This window comes from Eptatretus burgeri, chromosome 4 (genome assembly GCF_056783735.1).
Source record: "Eptatretus burgeri isolate ZD-2024b chromosome 4, Ebu_testis_v1, whole genome shotgun sequence".
In the NCBI taxonomy this organism is placed as follows: Eukaryota; Metazoa; Chordata; class Myxini; order Myxiniformes; family Myxinidae; genus Eptatretus; species Eptatretus burgeri.
The window spans coordinates 96,481,969-96,497,201 of NC_140964.1; the positions used below are offsets into that span (position 1 = coordinate 96,481,969).

Sequence of the window (15,233 nt, forward strand, 5' to 3'; positions counted from 1 at the left end):
ACCTTACTTTAGCCCTGACAAGTTGAGGTACCGCCTATGATGTTGCCACAGAACAGCTGGTGGTGCATGCCATGATCCACAAACGGCATTTCAACTAATGCGGTGAAATGTTTGTTGAGCTTTCCCGGTGTGATGAGGCCATTGATATCAAACATGAATCAGAGTAGAATTTGTATTTATTTCAAAACTAACCAAACAAATATATCAGTACCTGTAAATTGTAACTGTATCAGCCGCTTCATTTCTCCGGCGTCACAGGGCCCAATCCCGCCTGCATTTCAAAACCTACTGCTGGCATTGCAGAACTCACACCATTTGCCAGCCCAACAGCAGTGAGCAAGCAATTTGCCAAAAGGTCATTGGACTCTCTTCATATTGTTTGACATTTACCTTCAGCGATTTTGAAATACCGTGGTACATCCAAATGATGATCCTAGCTCCCTACCCATCCCTCTTGTGAACGCATTTCCTTGGGGACCTCATCCTTCCTATTGATCACCACCTGCTCAGGGCTGCTGGGAGTGCAAGTGCAAAGAGAGAAAGAATACAAGAAAAATACGCTCAACTTGCTCGGACAGTGAGGCAATGGACTCTGAGTTGAAACTTCATCCGGTTTCAAAGAGGATCCTTTTGGAAACAGCAAATACCTGCATGGCTGAACATTCATCCAAGACCACTTTCTACCAAACAGTCCAGCCTTCATTTCAGAGGAATTATGAAAATGTTTTCATCTGCACTGCTTTATTATGATTGTCCAAATGTTTATTGTCCAGTTTTGTGAGTTAAATAACCACCTCGGAGACAATAACTAAAGGTGTAATGTTTGACTCGATACCTTGCCCTTTTATTGGTGCACTATCCACTTACATGATCATCAGTGCTTATGTTTCAAATCGACTTTAAGCCATTTTCACTGTCGCTTGCATCGGCGTTGATGTTTCCTTTTCCAGCATTTTCATTTACACCGCGCACCAGCAAACGCATAATAATGTAATTATTTTTTTTTCTGGTTCATACATCAGGTTATATAATTAACAATCTGTGTCTGGTTCTATTGTTAAACTATTATAGTGAAGGATTATAAGGACTTTCCCATTGCAATCTCTGGATAACGTTGGCTTGAAGCTTTATTTATTTATTTATTTACTTTGGGGAAGTTCTCTGAACGTCTTCTGTCTTGCTGAAGAACAACCTCCCCACCCTATCTGATCTATTCCACACCATATTTGTCACCGAACAAACCCTTCTCAGTTTCTCTCCTCGTATCTAGGTTGTCTGCCCATCTCCTCAAATTTTGCTGAACCCATCCTATCGACACCAAGTCATTCCCTTCCCGACAGTCATTAGCAGAGTTCACCTAAACATGCACATTGTGCCGAGTCCTATAATCTACAACATATTTTATTCCTCATCATTTCTCATCCCTTCATCTGTCAGTTATTTCCTTGGTGTTCCATGCTCAACCCACTGGCCTCAGCTCAACCACGAGGCATTATCCACTAGTTTGTGAAGTGTTATTCAGTTAAATCTATCGTGGTTCACCTAATTTTTCTCCCCCAACCACGAGAGGACTCGAATTGGCTCGTGAAAGAAAATATACATGTTCGACAAAGACCTTAGCTGACGTCAATGGAATAGGACGGAGACAACAGACAGACAGATCAGCATGATCTTGGATATGTCTAGGGCATTCAAAAAGGGTCTTGGAATGAGGGACTCGCATTACTCCAAAATAAATTATTGTTATATAAATTTTTCATTATTCATGTTTGAATAGTTGACAACAACAAAGCATTTCCTTACTAATAATATAAATATTGATTTAATCAAAACTACATAAACGTTGGCGTTTCTTGGACTCGTGTGAAGATCTTGTTCCAAGAACATTTGGAATGTCACTTGTAATTTACCCAGAGATCCCAGCATCATGAGCTCTGGCCTCAGATGAGAATGGCAAACAGGCCATCCCTCAGTGATGCAATCAATGAACAGTTGTAAGTGTACAAACTTGCTGTCATTTCATGTAATGCCAATGCACACCAAGCTTATCCCAAGACAATGTGGAAGGGATTAAAACTTAGCTATAATGAATGCAATTCATTGTTAACAAACAGTGTACAAATACTTAATTGTGTCTCCCAATACCTTTGTCCTACCTGTGACGAACGTACAAAAAATGTTTATATGTTCAGCAATATTTTGAATGGCTAGTGGCTCATGAAAAAGCGTGTGTGTGTGTGTGTGTGTGTGTGTGTGTGTGTGTGTGTGTGTGTGTGTGTGTGTGTGTGTGTGTGTGTGTGTGTTTGTGTGTGTGTGTGTACACGTCATTGATTAGTATCGTCATATGCGGGTTTCAGAATGTAGAATGTAGTCCACCCAGGGCGGGCTCAATGCATCCACCTTCATTTCAGTGAGGGGTCACGATTCATGGACCAAGCTGTGAAGTTTGCTGTTCTCAAAGCTTTGTGCCGAGGGCTCTCTTCACGATCATCACTGAACCCCAGACAGCTTCGAACTGTCGTGTGTTTGTAGAAATATTCCCAGGGATGGTTTTTAATATTTCTGTGAGGTTCTTTGACATCATGCCCAAAGCTATAACTATCATTGATATAACTTTGGCATTCTTCAGCTTCCTGAATCAGTGCACTTCATTCTTAAGGTCATGGTATTTAGTCATTTTCTTGATTTCTGCATCGTTTCATCCAAAATCACTGGTCTCACACCTCAATTGGGAATGCCTTCTTCTCTTTTTTGTAGCAAAGTATGATATCTCATCGCAACACTTTGTTTTCGATGTTCCAGCTCGATAGGATAATTTGTTCGTTCGTGACTGGTACTTCCATGTTTTCAGTGATTGCTTTTGGTTCATGTTCCCACAAATTTTCTGGAACTGGGATATCATAGTTTTTACAGCTGTGCCAGAGGTTAACTTTACAAACTCTGTTGTGTCGTTGTGTGTACAACATTTCTGACATGAGTTTTTTTTCTTTTTGTGTTCGGTCATTAAGCATATCATCTCACTCTCTTTGCTAACACCTCGTCTACCCCTCACCTTTCTCCCTCTCCCTTTTTTCTTTTTTCCTCCTCCCCCACACACACTCACTCTGCCCACTCCTCACTCCCCCCTCCAAAAAAATGCAGCATCTTCCCACACCTCTGCCGCTCTCATGCTCTCTCTCTCTCTCTCTCTCTCTCTCTCTCTCTCTCTCTCTCTCTCTCTCTCTCTCTCTCTCTCTCTCTCTCTCTCTCTCTCTCTCTCTCTCTCTCTCTCTCTCTCTCTCTCTCTCTCTCTCTCTCTCTCTCTCTCTCTCTCTCTCTCTCTCTCTCTCTCTCTCTCTCTCTCTCTCTGTCTCTGTCTCTGTCTCTGTCTCTGTCTCTGTCTCTGTCTCTGTCTCTGTCTCTGTCTCTGTCTCTGTCTCTGTCTCTGTCTCTGTCTCTGTCTCTCTCTCTCTCTCTCTCTCTCTCTCTCTCTCTCTCTCTCTCTCTCTCTCTCTCTCTCTCTCTCTCTCTCTCTCTCTCTCTCTCTCTCTCTCTCTCTCTCTCTCTCCTTCTCTCCCCCTCTCTCTCTCACCCTCCCTCCATCAGTGTTTAGCAACGTTTGGTATGGCAAAACTCTCCCCATCTCCACACCCCTTCCTTGCTCTTCTCACCTTCTTCACCCACTCCGCGCTTCCCCTCCCTCCTCTCTCCTCCCTTCCCTCCATCCTCTCTGCCTCCCCTCTCTCTCTCACCCCCCTCCCAATACCCCCGTCAGAGAAGCGACGGGGTGTGTGTGTGTGTGTGTGTGTGTGTGTGTCTGTGTATGTGTATATATATATATATATATATATATATATATATATATATATATATATATATATATATATATATATATATATATATATATATATATATATATATATATATATATGTATATATTGTTACGTCTGAGGGTGGGGGGGTATGCATTCAAAGGGTAATTAGGATTTTAATTAGGTATGCCATGCTGTTCGAGTTGTACCATGATCTCGATGTAATAAGTAGCAATTCAGTGGTGATAAGTTGTCTAGTAAATGTCCATTTCTTTAAGGGGGAAATGATAATTGTCACGTAATTAGATAGGGAGACGGGTTAGGGTAAGTGTGTATGCATATCCCCTTTAAGTATTCCCTGTGGGCTTGCCGTGACGTAACAGGACAGTGCTGCGGATGGCTCCGCCCCTTGATCACGATTGGCGGAAGGCGACGGCGGAGGGCCAATAAAAGGGCTCGATTGGAAGTGACGAGGACTCGAGTATAAAAAGGTTCTGTTCGGGAGAAGAAGAGGAGGAAGAGTGATAAAAAGAAAGTGTCTGGTCGAGGCTGTTTGTCTCTGAGCGCGCTCTCTCGTTGCGCTGGTTCGTTCCTCGATTTGTTGTGTCTCCTGGCCTTGCTGTGCCTCGTGCCTCACCTCGGTTGGCTCTGGAGTTCTGCTGGCTCGGAGTACGGGACCGAATGGCGGGCGGACCTGCCTCCCTCTCCTGCTCGCATCTTGGCTCCAGAACTGGCTCCCTCGCTGCTGTGAGTGGTCTTCGGTCTACACCATGAGGTCGACACCACCAGGAACAGCACCACGGTGGCTGGTTGGAGCTCACAGGCCGGAAACCGCGGCTCTGCGCGGCAGGGCTGACGGAACCTCGGCACCACCGTGTCTCCTGCCCCTGACGAGTGCAACGCCAGCTCGTCCGGCACCAATCCAGTGACTGTTACGTCGACACCACAGGCAAGCCCGACTACCAGCTTCGTTTTGTGTATGTGTGTGTGTGTGTGTGTGTGTGTGTGTGTGTGTGTGTGTGTGTGTGTGTGTGTGTGTGTGTGTACCTGGCGCCTTAGAGGGTTTGAGATTTGTATATCCATTGGAATTGTTTGTTTCCCCCATGCCCGAACCCACACCACCATCCCGTCGAATCGCCCCGGATCCCTCCTCTTGCCGAGTCTTATTATCGTTCTGGTTAGAGAAATAAACATTATTAACTCAGTGAAAAGCGACTCGTGCCACCTTCCTCGTCCCGTTTGCTGTCGAGCGATTAAAACCGCCATCTTTGGGTTATAAAAAATAAACCGCCTCAATCGTTTCGGCCCATTCTACATTGGCGGGACTGTTCAAGTCCTGTGTACGTCACAATATATATATATATATATATATATATATATATATATATATATATATATATATATATATATATATATATATATATATATATATATATATATATATATGTATAGGTCCGGGGTCGTTTGCGCATGCGCAGAACGCACCACGACTTCCAGGGGTCGTTCGCGCAAGCATATATATATATATATATATATATATATATATATATATATATATATATATATATATATATATATATATATATATATATATATATATATATATATATTGATGGAAGTGGGAAATATAAGTATATATATATATATATATATATATATATATATATATATATATATATATATATATATATATATATATATATATATATATATATGCTTGCGCGAACGACCCCTGGAAGTCGTGGTGCGTTCTGCGCATGCGCAAACGACCCCGGACCTATACATATATATATACATACATTGTTTGATGGATAAATTGTGATGATAAATTATTGTCATCATTCATACATTGCCTTCAGATTGTCCATAAAAGCACACACACACACACACACACACACACACACACACACACACACACACACACACACACACACACACACACACGCTTGCCTGATATCGGAAACAACCCAAAAAACATGAGTAGCTTTCACCGAAAAACAATGTTGCATTTACATAGACATTTCAGGGATATGTTCACAACATTTGCTTTATACACAGCTGTGTGTGACGGGTTGAAAAATATAATATTTCTCGGTAATTGAGAGAAAACTTTAATACAGCAAACGGCTTGCTAATCAGGTATTATTTCACACCAACTTGTTCAGGATGTTTGAGCATGAACAACTCGCCTAGGGTGACGGAGCATGAACCTCTCACTTGGGGCGACGGAGCGCGGACCGCTCGCTCGGGATGTCGGATCGTGGACCGCTCGCTCAGGGCGACAGAGTAGAGCCTGCTGGCTCAGGGCGACGGCATGCAGATGGCAGGGAGGGAGCGAACCACTCGCTCGGGGCAATGGAACGCGGACCGCTCGCTCGGGGTGATTGAGCACAGACCGCCCACTCTGTGTGACTGAGGGCAGACTGCAGGCTTGGGGCGACTGAGCATGGACCGCTCACTCGGTGCTACTGAGGGCAGACCGCTCGCTCGGGGTGCTGGAGTGTGAACCGCTCGCTCGGGGCGCCGGAGTGTGAACCGCTCGCTAAGGGCGATGGAGCGCGGACCGCTCACTCAGGGCGCTGGAATGCAGACCGCTCGCTCGGGGCACCAGAGCGTGGTATTTTCCTTGGAGTTTTCTTCGAATGCATGCACAGTTTCAGGCTACGAGGTTTTATGGTTTTGGAGTTATGGAGAAGACACACTGACACACACACTGACATTTATTAGTGTCCATACATCGTGTTAAACTTCCTAGTTTGGGTGATCAGTAATGCACAGTTCGCTACCAATATCAGTCAAAATGGTGTAATCTGTGAGTAGTAATTCTTGTTCTCTAAAATTGACTCAAGTGTACACTGCTGAAGCTATGCAGGCAGGAAGCAAAGGGATGCATTTATCAGGTTGCTCACAAGCACTGAGCGTTAAGCACAGTGCTCACAAGCTGTCATGACGTTTGACACCATGATGCATTTATCAGGTCGGAATGGCCATATTTTTGTTTATTTGTTCCTCCCGATCACAAACCCAGGTCCTCGTGGGTGAGGCATTAAAGCAGAGGTGATGTTCTCGTGTTGCAGAAGTACATGACTGCTCAAAGCCTGATTTTGGCTGGCTTAAGATCTTAGGGTCTTGAGTTTGTGCCTCTTTTGTCCCGTTAAATTAACACCAGGTGGGTTGACTCAGCCAGTCATTCTTCCGAAGTCAGCAAAATGAGCACCAGCTTACTGGTAACTACTATTGGCACAATCACACATGATGATCTGAAACTGTATCCGTTAAAGATGCAGTTACTGCAGCATCAGTCCGAACAAAATAATAGAGAGATGTTTGAATTCTGCATCTCCATTGCCCAGCACCAAGAAGACCACAATTTTCTCAGCATCATCTTCAATGGTGTGGCCCACTTCCATCTCAGCAGTCACATGAACAAACAGAACATGCAATTTCACCACAACATCAACTGCAGGAACATATGCAACAGCAAGTTTCCACAGTGAAAGTAATGGTTTGGTGTGCTTGCGGACGTAGTGTTATAATAAGACCTTTCTTCTTTAAGAATAAAGTTGGACAAACAGTTAGAGTGAACACCGATTATAGTGCCTTCAGAAAGTATTCACACCCCTTGACTTGTCACATTTTGTTGTGTTGCAGCATGAATTAAAAATGGAATAAATTTAAACTTTTCTTGTCATTGATCTACACAAAATGAAATCTGAAATGACATAATGACAAAGTGAAAACATGTTTTTAAATTTTTTTTCCAAATGAATTGAAAATGAAAAGCTGAAAAGTCTTGTGTCAATAAGTATTCAACCCTCTGAGTCAATACTTTGTAGAAAAGCCTTTGGCAGCAATTACAGCTTCCAGTCTTCTTGGGTATGTCTGTATCAGGTTTGCACATCTGGATTTGGGAATTTTCTCCAATTCTTCCTTGCAGATTTGCTCAACCTCAGTCATGTTGGATGGGGAGTGTCGGTGAATAGCAATCTTCAAGTCTTTCCATAGATTTTCAATGGGATTCAAATCTGGGGTTTGGCTGGGAAGGACTTTCATGTTCTTGTTCTGAAGCCATTCCAGTGTTGCTTTGGCTGTACACATCGGGTCATTGTCCTGTTGGAATAGAAATCTTCACTGCAGTCTCAGGTCTTTTGCACTCTGAAGCAGATTCTGCTCAAGGATTTGCCTGTATTTGACTCCATTCATTGTTCCCTCTATCCTCCCAAATCTCCCAATCCCTGTCGCTGAAAAGCATCCCCATAGCATGATGTTTCAACCACCATGCTTCATGATGGGGATGGTGTTCTTGGGGTGATGAGCTGTGCTCGGTTTCTGGAATATGTAGTGCTTTGCATTCGGGCTAATGAGTTAAATTTTTGTCTCATCAGACCATAGTATATTTTGCCTCATGTTCGGAGTCTTTCACATGCCCTTTTTTTAAACTCCAGGCATGTATCATGTGCCTTTTTCTCAGGAGTGGCTTCCGCCTGGCCACTCTCCAATAAAGCCTGGATTTTTGAAGTGTTGCAGAGATTGTTGGCTTTCCAGCAAGTTCTTCCATCTCAGCCAAGGAACTCTGTAGTTCTGTCAGAATGGCCATTGTATTCTTGGTCATCTCCCTGACCAAGGTCCTTCTTGTCCAGTTGCTCAGTTTGGTCAGATGGCCAGCTCTGGAAAGAGCCTGCGTTGTTATATATTCTTACCATTTCCTAAGGATGGAGCTTACTGTGCTCTTGGGAACTTTCAACACTATAGAAATTGTTTTATACCCTTTCCCTGATCTATGCATCCTCGTAATTTTATCTCTGAGTTCTACGGACAGTACCTTGGACTTCACGGTGGAGTTTCTGCTCTGACGTGCACTGTCAACTGTGGGACCTTGTATAGAAAGGTGTGTTTCTTTTTTAATCATGTCCATTAAATTGAGTTGGCCACAGGTGGACTCCATTCAAGTTGTAGAGACATCTCAAGGATTATCAAAATAAATTGGATGCACCTGAGCTCAATTTGGAGCGTCCAAGCAACAGGTTTGAATCCTTATTGATGCAAGACATTTCAGCTTTTCATTTTTAATTAATTTGTAAGAAATTCTAAAAACACGTATTCACTTTGTCACGATGGGGTATTTTGTGTATTTTTTATTTTATATTGGGTATTTATGGACAAAAATGTTTAATTTAATCCATTTTAAATTCAGGCTGCAGCATAACAAAATGTGACAAAAGTCAAGGAGTGTAAATACTTTCTGAAGGCACTGTAGATATTAGTGGGGCAACTTAGCTAAATATAGCATAACAATTGTGCATTTTGTGAGGAAAGCACCAAATTTGGCACACTAGTAGTCTAACATATTATGAACAGATATGGATATTGGGCCATCTCAAATTCAGCCGCTGATGGCTGTGGCAGCCATTTTCCACTGCCATCAAAAATTTTGAGATGGCCCAATATCCAAATCTGTTCATAATATGATAGGCTACTAGTGAGCCAAATTTAGTGCTTTCCTAACAAAATGCACAATTGTAATGCTAAGTTTCCCCACTATATGTGGACATACTGCAGAGAAGATACCTTCCGGCACTGAGAAGGAAGCAAGACATCACCATTAATTCAGTCGTCTTCCAAGAGGACAGTGAACCACCGCATGCATCTAATGGTGCTTTGGAGTTTTTGAGACCACATTTCCTTGGTGATCAGTTCATTTCTTGACAGGCAGACAACCCATGGCCTCCCTTCCCTCTGGATCTGTCTCCTCCCAATGACTACCTATGAGGGTGCTCAAAGCTAAACTATATGAAAACAACCCACACTCACTGCATGAGTTGAAAAATAACACCACATGGGAAACCGGATGCATACCAGCCCAAGTTCTCAGCCAATCATCGACAACTTCAGTGTCTGTGAGGCAGCTGTCATCCAGAAGTGTTGTGCTTTGATTGAGCATTTCATCAATGACTAATAATATCACTGCTTATTGCTTGTTGAAGCATTTTTTTGCTAAAACTAAACAATTATTTTTCCAATCGTTTGTGTTATTCGACAAAAACAAATAACATCGACCAATGATTAAAAAAATATTGTAGTTAAATAAAAAGTTGCATATCATTTTGGACCACCCTGCAGATATTTAAAAGATTCTTATAGATCAATCCGTGTAAGTGTGCAGTGTCGACAGAGTACGAGGTACTCCCCATTGACCACAAAACTTGTAATAATAGGAATAACATTAAAACTACTGTACATTGAAAGGAAGTGCAAAGTACTGTAATGTCAAAAAGATGAAATGAAAAAATCATTTTGCTTGGAAGCTAAAATTAGTGAAAGAGAATAATTTGTGACAGCTGATTGAGAGGAGGAATATGCCACAGTTGAGAGAACACCAAGGAGCATGATTGGTGCAAAACATCGTAAACTTCCTGCACAACTGAGTGAAGTTTTTCTCTTTCTTATGCTTCTTTCTCATGTCCTTTAAAGGAAGAGATTTCCTCACGAGGTTTACCCTCTGTACTCTTCCATTTACAGACTTGCTGCTTCAGCTCCGATGCAAGTCTGAGTTCTCCATCCCATCACATCCTTTCCCTACAACTCATTTTCTATCCATCCAAAGTTTTTCATGCCCAAGAGTGGCCATCTTCTACTTCAGCTCAAAGTTATTTTCTTCCACTTTTGCTTCATTTAGAAGCAAAGCCTGAAGCGAACAAAACATGAAACGAGTTTCTAAGTGATCGCATAAAAACCACAGGTCTACCTGAAAAGCAAACAAACCAGGTGACTATAGTCTCGAAGAAAAGTCAAGAATTGAGGGAGATAGATTCTTCATCACCACACGGAGAGTGCCCATCACGATTCGGTTAAATTGTAGGTTTAATGCTTTTGAGCCAACCACAGCAGAATATTATTCGGCTGAACATTGTGAATGCATCACCTGAATTGAACTCAAATTCTACTTTTCTGAATGTAGTCAAATGCTCAGGGCCAAGTAAGTAATAGCCATGGCTATCTTGATTAAGAGGTAGTGGGATTTCTCTGACCTGTCGGTTCTTTAACTGAATTCCCAGTCGAGTTGTCTTCAACTATAGCTGTCCTGCTGATGCCAGCAGGAAGCACTGCATCATTGAACACACTGAACTTTTGAGAGTATGTTACTGTGGCGTCTCGTTTTCGATCATGTGAAAGTAAAATATTCCATGATATATTTCACAAGAGTATACCTTTGAGCCAATGCTATGGCCATGCAGACTCTGCTGATACCTTAAATGGACATGGATGTAACGATTAATTGGACGGTCATGGCACGCCAAAATACAGTTTCTTCTGTCCTTGTTTCCTTGGAGTTGAGAAAGCTCTGGATTTAAAGAGAGATGCTGACTGTGGTGGTGTGCTGCAGAGTTCGGGCAAGTGACCAACATCTACCAGGAAAGCGTGGCCAAGGATTCGCTCAGTCTCTCGTGGACCGCGCCCAAGCACGACATCGGCACCATTTTGGAGTACGAAATCACGTTCAGCGAAAAGGTGTTTGATTTTTGCTTCCACACTATGACCACACATGCGCACCTCGTTTGATGAGATTGTAAAATGGATATGCAAGATACGACACTCCGAGATTTAAATTTCATGCTGCGTCGAGTTTTGAATCACAAGAAGCAAGATATGAATTGGCTCATGACCTTTTCTGCATGACATTATTTTGTGAAATCGTTATTTTTTTTTTTTAACTTGGTTCTCCTGTCTTACATTTGAAAAGTTGTCATTTGATCACAAGACACGTCACAATGAGCTGTTAATAACAGCTTTATTTCGTAGAATTATTGTTCAAACCTCAATTGCAAAGGCTATGGATTTACGCAAAAGGGAGTAAACGTGGAGAATCTAAAAAAGGAGGTGAGTGGTGGAGTTAGGTATGAGGAGGGTGTCAATTCTTTTTTTTTTTTCTTCTTTTTTAAATACAACAATTTATGATTTTTTTTCAGCTTTTGCTGAATAATGTTTACCCCAATTTATGTCATTAACCACATGACACAAATTGTTCATTCTCAATGAAGGAAACATATAATCATTCGCCAATCTCCGATCTCCTTCGCTCTCTACTTCATCATTATTTAATTGACCTTCCTGCCTTTCCTCCATCTCCTACCCAATCCCATAATTAATGAAATCATTTGAGGTATGTTAACCACCATGGGGAACGAGAAGCTGACATTTCAGGCGTTAACCATTCATCGGAACACGAAAAGGGGGTAAACGCCAGATGTGTTCTTTGCTTCAATCAACGTTCTGTTCATTCCATTCATCGTTTTTCTTGTCTGCCAACACCGATCGACAACTGCCTTCATGAGCAAGACTAGTTATTCATTATACTCAATCCCATAACCCACCATCGTCACCCTCACTTATTCACTACAGTGTAGGAATGACTCTTTCAAATGCTGGCAATGTTTTGTGTGTGCATGAAAATTCTACTTTACATGTAAACTATTGCATTTCGTATACGAGCCATTTTTTTCTGAGTTGCATTAACCCTTCAGGTACAGAAGAAAGTCAGTTACACAACCGTGAAGTCAAAGTGGACCAGCGTGACTCTGACAGGCCTCAAACCAGCGACTATGTACTCCGTGCAGATTCGCGCCAGAACGGCTGCAGGGTTTGGCCCGTTCAGCAACGCCTTCCAGTTCCAAACCTCCGAACAGTGTGAGCCCTTGTTAAACCCACTTTGCAGAGGCATCCTCACAATTTGTACTCCCCCCATGTCGGCTAAATGGAAATCCACAAAGTGTAGTGATTAATGAAGCATTGATCAATGTGGGTAAAAAAAATTAAATTTTGAATATCTACTTTTCTGATCCTGTCTGGTCTCATACAAGTTATTTGAGTGGTTCATGTAATCCATATTAAAAACATCTTTGTTAATGGAAGGAGTATGATCTTTGACTTTATACCAAAGTCAAACTTACTCATGCGTACCTGTTCTAAAACCAGGCAACGTCGTTCACACTCATTAATTATTTAATTAATTATTTAACTAATTTCTCAAAGAATATTATTAACTAATTCTTTAATTCATATACTCATTCCATTAAGATGTTGGGAAATTCCAAACAAATTGTGTTGTTCCTTTGAAAGATACCATTCACAGTTCCTTGAGTGCAAGTGAGTACCACCTAAAACGTCTTCGTATGAAAGGTGTACTCCATGGTACAACACATAGGCTGCATTCCATTGTAGGAGCATGCCCACTGCCCTGATGAGCAGAACTAATAGCGATGGTAAAGCCATCGACTTGTTTTACTATGTCGAACAGAAATAGGACAGCCTGCATAGATGGCAATACGTGTTTGATTTTATAGGTATAATGATAATAATATGAGATCTATCTGTCTCTATTCAAACAGCACTTGACCTGACAGGAGAGCAAAGCCAGAACACGATCGTGTGGCTGTCCATTGTGACGGGTCTTATTGTGTTGATCCTTATCGTGTTTTTTCTGCTCAAAGGCAGGTGAGGAAATATCTTATTATTATTATTATTATTATTATTATTATTATTATTATACTTCTACTTCTTTTTCTTCTTCAACTATACTTCTTCTTCTTCTTCTTCTTCTTCTTCGTCATCTTTCTCCTAATGCATACACCTTTGGTTTCGCACAGTATATCCACCTTGTTTTCACCATTAAATTTCAGTAAATATAATGGGAAAGTCCAGCGTTAACTGCAATGACAGCATCTGGCTTTACTAATACAAGGGAGGTTGGAGTTTGATCAGAACACTTGTGGTGTGATAATGGCAGATAATAATTTAGAGGGAATTTGTGTTTATGTTGTGGGTAACTGAGACTCCTAATGACATGTTTTAGCTGAAAATCAAAATGGTGGCAAGTAGGGACAACAAAGAGATAGATGGGGACAGTGATTCATCAAGAACTGGAAAGAACATGGTTATATGCAACAATCCAGAAAGCAGGCAACTTAGTAATCACAGAAACATAAGAAAGTCTGATGAACAAACTGAACACCAAGTACAAGTATGACAAAACATGTATAAACTAGACCTGAACTCAGTAGAGCACAGACCTCCGCCAAGTTGAGCAGTTTACATTGGTATCCCACTGGCCAATGATAGGCCGGATCTGCATCCAGACCTGAAACAAAATCTAATCGGGATACAAACAAGCCAATATATGTATGTATATGTATATATATATGTATATATGTATATATATATGTATATATATATATATATATATATATATATATATATATAATTTTTGTCCCCATCTTTCAATTGTGAATAATTACACCAAAGAATTATAGTATCTGGATCTTCAACAAAATCTAAGCAATCCGTCCTTGTCACACACCCAACCTGTCCACAAAATTTAGTCCGCATCTGTCCATTACTTTTTGAGATACCCTGCTCACAGAGAGATAGCAGACAAACGGGTGAAAACATAACCTCCGTCCAAATTCAGTGGCGAAAGAAGGTAGATATGAAAAGTAAAATGGTGAGCAGGATCAGCATCAGGAAAATGAGCCACATGTCAACACAGCCACAGCTGACGCTCACGGACTATGTCGGTAACAAATCTCATTGGAGTCTCTCTCAGCAACCGCTCGTTGGACACAAAGTCTGACCAGCGATAGCCAAGGATTCTCCGAAGAGATATGGTATGAAAGGAATTACATCTCCACCTCAGAGTCCTTGTCAGAGTCCAAGTCCCACACCTGTAGAGCAAGACTGGAAACACCAAGGACCTGAAGACTCAGACTTTCATCCTCCTACACAGGTACCAGCAGGAACTGTGATGGTTGTTGTTTAAGTGTATATACAAGTGTAGGTCTCAAAGGGCCAGCTCAAACTTGCAACACAACACTATATAATCCAATATAAATAATGGAATAGCAAACAGATATACAGGGTTATTTATTTACAACCGTTGATTCATTATCTGGGCTGGGGAGGTAGCTTAGAGGTAGGGGTACTCTTCTCTGGGCTGTCTCGCTTAGGTATGAATCTCGACCGAGAAATAAACTGTCATTCTGCTGTTTTTTGAAATCAGGTGAGACATCAATGTGTGTGCCATCCCTCGGATTGATTTTAAGCAGCATGTCCTGTTCTGCAATAATTAATTGGTGTATGTTAAAGATCCTACGGTGTCAGCGAGCTATCGGGGCCACCCTTGGCTAAATTCGAAATTCCTGCTGTGACTACCAGTGGGAAAGCAAAGGCAAACCACCTATTGTAATCCTTGCTGTGGGACTGCCTTTGGCAACTTGCTTCATTCGGGCAGAGCACCAGAAAGAAAAAAAATATTTTGGTTTTAATTAGTTGTCAGTGTTATTCACACTTTCTTTCACATTCTGGTTGTAATCAGGCATATTATTACCACATCCCACCTTCAGGTCACTTGCAAGTTCAGTTGTGGATCCTGGTCTAGTGATTCCAGTC

The 15,233-nt window shown here is 41.6% G+C and overlaps 1 protein-coding gene across 6 annotated transcripts in view; it reads left to right on the forward strand.

The window, feature by feature from the left end:
• The window catches only part of LOC147028714 (ephrin type-A receptor 7-like), a 468,482-nt gene that overhangs the window by 225,658 nt on the left and 227,591 nt on the right, over positions 1 to 15,233 (forward strand). For all 6 annotated transcript variants that reach the window (XR_015057684.1, XM_085879384.1, XM_085879380.1 and 3 more), the window contains 3 exons: positions 11,176 to 11,300; positions 12,314 to 12,476; positions 13,178 to 13,283. Coding sequence is in view for 5 of the 6 variants with exons in the window: in XM_085879384.1 (XP_085735510.1) it covers positions 11,176 to 11,300; positions 12,314 to 12,476; positions 13,178 to 13,283 (394 nt within the window). In the remaining variant the exon portion in view is untranslated. The remainder of the gene's footprint in view (positions 1 to 11,175; positions 11,301 to 12,313; positions 12,477 to 13,177; positions 13,284 to 15,233) is intronic.